This window comes from Borostomias antarcticus (genome assembly GCF_949987555.1).
Source record: "Borostomias antarcticus genome assembly, chromosome: 9".
Lineage (NCBI taxonomy): Eukaryota > Metazoa > Chordata > Actinopteri > Stomiiformes > Stomiidae > Borostomias > Borostomias antarcticus.
Window position 1 is genome coordinate 4,881,861 of NC_140242.1, and position 6,379 is coordinate 4,888,239.

Genomic DNA, 6,379 nt, shown 5'->3' on the forward strand with positions numbered 1-6,379 from the left:
TTGTTGATGACTGCAGATCAGGGCTTGTTACTCTGAATACGGCCTGCCGTCCACCTGGGAACACACAGGACTCATGACACACACTAATAACACCTGACTAACCCAAACCCTAACAGAGAAAAATAAAGATATATTACAAAGTCACAGACTGGTTTTAATATCCGTTTATCGTTATTTTACTATACACTGCTTAACATTATTTTATGAGAGTATATTTTAAACTGCTCTTATCTCCTCTTATCCTATCTTATCATTCTCTTATCTCTTATCCTATCTTATTCCTCTTATTCTTTATCTTCTCTACAGGGAAGGACGAGTCTGTAGTCCCGAGCAACTGAGGCCTACCAGGCTACTCAAAACCCGACCTGACTAACCCCAACCCTCCAGACATGGACTATTACCTGACTAACCCCAACCCTCTACATGGACTAATACCTGACTAACCCCAACCCTCTACATGGACTAATACCTGACTAACCCCAACCCTCTACATGGACTAATAACTGAATAACCCCAACCCTCTACATGGACTAATACCTGAATAACCCCAACCCTCTACATGGACTAATACCTGAATAACCCCGACCCTCTAACATGGACTAATACCTGAATAACCCCAACCCTCTACATGGACTTACTAATACCTGAATAACCCCAACCCTCCTGACATGGACTAACTAATACCTGAATAACCCCGACCCTCTACATGGACTAATACCTGAATAACCCCAACCCTCTACATGGACTAATACCTGAATAACCCCAACCCTCTACATGGACTAATACCTGAATAACCCCGACCCTCTAACATGGACTAATACCTGAATAACCCCAACCCTCTACATGGACTAATACCTGAATAACCCCGACCCTCTAACATGGACTAATACCTGAATAACCCCAACCCTCTACATGGACTAATACCTGAATAACCCCGACCCTCTAACATGGACTAATACCTGAATAACCCCAACCCTCTACATGGACTAATACCTGACTAACCCCAACCCTCTACATGGACTAATACCTGAATAACCCCAACCCTCCTGACATGGACTAACTAATACCTGAATAACCCCAACCCTCCTGACATGGACTAACTAATACCTGAATAACCCCAACCCTCCTGACATGGACTAATACCTGAATAACCCCAACCCTCTACATGGACTAATACCTGAATAACCCCAACCCTCTACATGGACTAACTAATACCTGAATAACCCCAACCCTCCTGACATGGACTTACTAATACCTGACTAACCCCAACCCTCTACATGGACTAACTAATACCTGAATAACCCCAACCCTCCTGACATGGACTAATACCTGAATAACCCCAACCCTCTACATGGACTAACTAATACCTGAATAACCCCAACCCTCCTGACATGGACTAACTAATACCTGACTAACCCCAACCCTCTACATGGACTAATACCTGAATAACCCCAACCCTCTACATGGACTAACTAATACCTGACTAACCCCAACCCTCTACATGGACTAATACCTGAATAACCCCAACCCTCTACATGGACTAACTAATACCTGAATAACCCCAACCCTCTACATGGACTAACTAATACCTGAATAACCCAACCCTCTACATGGACTAACTAATACCTGAATAACCCCAACCCTCCTGCACTTAGTTCTGCTGCTGCTCAACTGATCATCTCAAACACACAGGGGGGAACGTGCACCTACACACACTCACACTCACAAACAAACAATACCCACAACAGTACTTCTTTATAACCACACACACACACACACTCGCACACACACACACACACACACACACACACACACACACACACACACACACACACACACACACACACACACACACACCAGGACTGTTTTCCCCCTCCATCATCCCATGACTCCATGGGGGAAGGATGGCACTTAGATGCAGCCCAGAGACACAGACATGAAAATGCTGTTTTAGATTCCCTCCCCAGACCTGGAACAAATCAATCTAACAAATAATTTACAGTGAGCGGCACGCCCGGCTGAACTGATGGCAGAGGAAGTGGGAAAATGAATTAAAGATTAAAGAAAACTGTCACTTTGTGTTACAGAAACCAACTAAACAGGTTCCTTCCTCTGCCACGGCGAGTTGGAAAAGTGCTGAGAGCAAAGTCCCAGCAGCAGCAGCAGCCAGGAGACCATAGCACACATGGCTTCAGCCTCGCTTCAATCCAGCCTAACGGGAAAACTGGCTCTCTGAAAACCTGTCGCAATACATCAGCAAGGATTAATGTTTGAAGTAAAGAGGATATGACATCATTTTCCTGTAGTAAAATTAGATATCAAAACAAACAACTCGGCTACGGAATGCATGACGTGCTCGATGCGCAGGAGCCATTCCTCAAAGCGAAATCAATCTTAAATCAAGACGGTATTAATTTCATATCACACACTTACCAATTTGTGCTCCAAGACAAACCATTAATCAAAACCTTCTACATGCAACAAACCATTTATCAAATTATTTTTGCATTTTAGATCCATTAGTCTCAGGCTTGACTGTGCAGGTTGTTTATATCAATCGTTTCTATTCCCGAGGCGAAATATCGGCAACCCAGAAAAGCAGAAAACTAGCCCCAAATAATGATCAACAGCTTCTAGTGAGTCAGCATAGTGAGAGTAGTACCTGTGGTCAGTCAGTGAGAGGTGTACCTGTGGTCAGTCAGTGAGAGGTGTACCTGTGAAGTCAGTCAGTGAGAGGTGTACCTGTGAAGTCAGTGAGAGGTGGACCTGTGGTCAGTCAGTGAGAGGTGTACCTGTGAAGTCAGTCAGTGAGAGGTGTACCTGTGAAGTCAGTGAGAGGTGGACCTGTGGTCAGTCAGTGAGAGGTGTAACGTTAGTCGGGGTTCCAACCTCAGGGCAGATCTGACTGTGTTCCAAATTAGCAGTGACCAGCCATTGAGATTAAATCTTTGTTCTGGTGATTAACCTTGGATTCATTTCAAGAAAGATCATTAATATACATCATATTTTGTCACGGTGTTATAAAATCTCTCTCCTCAACGGCCACTATCAGATCCACACAGTTCATTTTTAGTCTCGGCAGGGTCAGTAGTCTCTTGAAGACAGCGCTTTTGGGTAGTAGATTTTTGGTAGTCTACACAGTTGCTGGTCTGAAGACCACATCACTTGGGTAGTCTCTAAGGTGAACAACCTAGTTTAGAGACCATATGGCCAAGTTGACCAGGCTTGTGGTACGGACCAGGTCTGTGGTACTGACCTCTTTTAAAGACCACGCTGTCATACGGGATCTTGTTGCGAGTCTCCAGGCTGGAGCAGTTCCAGCGGTGGCCTCTGAACTGGTGCTGGCACTCGTGGATGGCGATCTGGATCCCCTGGATGGCAGAGGCCGTCACGTCCGGGTTGCGCATGCACACCTCCAGCTGGCGCCGGTTGAGGCCCGGCAGGGTCAGACACACAGTGTTGGCGTTCAGGATGGGGTCGATGTTAGGGATCTTCAAGCCCAGGATCTCATTGGAATCTACCCTGAAACACAGAGAAGGGTTGGATGTCACAACACAGAGAGGGGTTGGATGCTACAACACAGAGAGGGGTTGGATGTCACAACACAGAGAGGGGTTGGATGCTACAACACAGAGAGGGGTTGGATGTCACAACACAGAGAGGGGTTGGATGCTACAACACAGAGAGGGGTTGGATGTTACAACACAGAGAGGGGTTGGATGTCACAACACAGAGAGGGGTTGGATGTTACAACACAGAGAGGGGTTGGATGTCACAACACAGAGAGGGGTTGGATGTTACAACACAGAGAGGGGTTGGATGTCACAACACAGAGAGGGGTTGGATGTTACAACACAGAGAGGGGTTGGATGTTACAACGAGTTCAAGCTACCGCCTGCGAGACTTTCCTGCAGTTCAGTGGTTATTTTAGTTCATGATGATGTGAGCTTGATCATGTAGCTTGTAACACCAGTGGGTGCAGTATCAGCTAACCTGCTCAGGGTTGGTCTCTCTGGGAGAGTAGCAGGGTCGGTCTCTCTGGGACAGCAGGATGTCAGAGATCATAGATGTAGCAGAGACGGTTGGGAACCACTCTCTTGTAATTATGCAAAATTTTCCCCCTGGGGAGTCAATAAAGTATCTATCTATCTATCTATCTATCTATCTATCTATCTATGAGTCTAAGACTTGTAGATATCTCTGTTTAAAACATGTATAGCGCTGTCTAAAACGTGTAGACACCCCTGTCTAAGACGTGGACATTCCTGTTGATCTAAAGGTGGACGTTGGAGACGGTATGTTTGCTCCACCGTCTTACCAGCTTGGCTCTGGGATGGAACGCCAGGCATTAGGAAAGACATGGCTGCTGTCATAGACTGAGGCTTCAGTACCAATTACTCATGTGTTCAGACTACAGTCATCATCCAGCCTAACTAGCCCTCACCCTAATCTGACCCTAACCCTAACTAACCCTGACCATAACTAACCCTAACTAACCCTGACTGTAACTAACCCTAAACATTTTGTTACATTCTGAGTTAGTTTAAATGCAATACAAAATGACTGGGGGAGCAAGGGAGGTGACTGAAAAAATTTAGTTCTGAAGACTTCTGATAGCTACTAAGCAGTTTGATGTCTTGGGCCTTTGCCATACATAGAAAGCATGGAGTTACCCATGGCAATTTCCACCAGTATTAATGTAGGCTACCTGTAACTCATTTCAAAGTTTAATATCACTCATTTGTCTGCAGACTGTACACTGTCGTATATTAAGTCTATTATTCAATTTTTTTTATTTTTAATTTAAGATTACTTTCAATTCAGGATCTCTCCTGGTGATTCTGGTCGCTGTCTCTCGATTCAACCATATCTAGTATTTTGATATGGAGTCAGGGGCCATTAAAACACAATGAAAAATAAAAACATAAAATCAACACTACATATTACAGATTAGAATAGCCTAACATGTTTTATCAATTAGCAGCCATTTAATCGTACATAAACAAATATATATATTGGGCAAGGGCAGCGTAATACAGGATCGCAGTGAATGTTACAAAGTATTTGAAAGTTTGCATTGTTGAACACGTGCTAAAATTCAAATAAATAATATGGTCTTCATCAGCTTCGTAGACTACTGTAAATACATGTTGTGGCGTAGCAGATACATGTATAATCTCCCCCAGCAGTTTAATGAAAGAATTATGTTCAGCATGGTGTATTCAAGGTAGGCCTATTTAAACAGTCACTAGGTTACTCAGGTTAAGCAGCATGAGAACACGGCATGGTGCTTCACATTAAATTGATTATTTGTCAAATAAAAGTTAGTTTAGTGAACTCTGCAGGATTCATTACCGCAAATGATGGGTTTCAAATATGAAGTCAGTGTAGAAACAAGGTGATTGATGGATGAACGAATTCAATAAATTCGAAAGAATAGTAACTGTAAAATACATAGTAAAATGTCAACTTTAAGACAAAAACCAGAACAGTTAAATACAAATTACTATCATAAAAATATTCTTGTAACATATATGATCGTTGGAGGACGTTTTTAGGCGCATTTTGCACATGCAGCCATCTCTATCAACTCACCTTTCATGAACAAGAGCCGTGACCAGGAGCACGCGCATCAGACGGAAGATTGAAAATTCCATCATATGATCGTTTTTTGTCACGAAATAACTAATTTAAAAGCAGCGCGTCAGAAGTTGGATATTCCTTGTAAAAGCCGAGCACTGTTCTGTCCGGTCCCGGTTCCGCGCAGCGCGCTTTGGAGATGGCAGGTCCAATTGAGCTCAAGCGTGGATGTGAATCTAGATCTGATACCAGCCAGAGAGAGTGCCGTGCGAGCTGAGGGCAAGTCACTCAAGGAACGACAAAGTTAAGTTGCGCGGTATCTCTGAATTTATTGAATGAAGATAAGTTGGCAGAGATGACTGAACGCTCATGTATGCTATCTTGTCCAACAGCTCCGCCAAAATATTTGCATAGAAATACATCCGAAAGCGATGAGTGTACCAACAGCGGTGCGCTATCTCCAATCTCGTTCACTAGTGTGTGTGATGTTTTGCGTATAGTGATAGCATTCTAAACTACAGCACTTAGTCTGCCAGCCCACTGCTACGTCACGCCGGGGTAGAGGGGCAGAGAAGAAGGGCAAGTGTCTCGTAATACTGACACGGACATCTATAGATACTGACACGGACATCTATAGATATTGACACGTAGATCTATGGATATTGACACGTAGATCTATAGATATTGACACGTAGATCTATAGATATTGACACGTAGATCTATAGATTATAGGCTACTAGTGATGACACAAAGATCTATAATGCCACGCAGATCTATAGATAGCCTACTAGTAATGCAT

At 43.7% G+C, this 6,379-nt stretch overlaps 1 protein-coding gene across 1 annotated transcript in view; it reads right to left on the reverse strand.

Annotated features, from left to right (window-relative positions):
* The window catches only part of wnt10a (wingless-type MMTV integration site family, member 10a), a gene marked incomplete at both ends in the record, with an annotated part of 8,293 nt that extends 2,636 nt beyond the window's left edge, over positions 1 to 5,657 (reverse strand). Inside the window, 2 exons of the mRNA XM_084443554.1 lie at positions 3,257 to 3,522; positions 5,596 to 5,657. Coding sequence (XP_084299680.1) covers positions 3,257 to 3,522; positions 5,596 to 5,657 — 328 coding nt within the window. The remainder of the gene's footprint in view (positions 1 to 3,256; positions 3,523 to 5,595) is intronic.
* Positions 5,658 to 6,379: the final 722 nt, after the last annotated feature.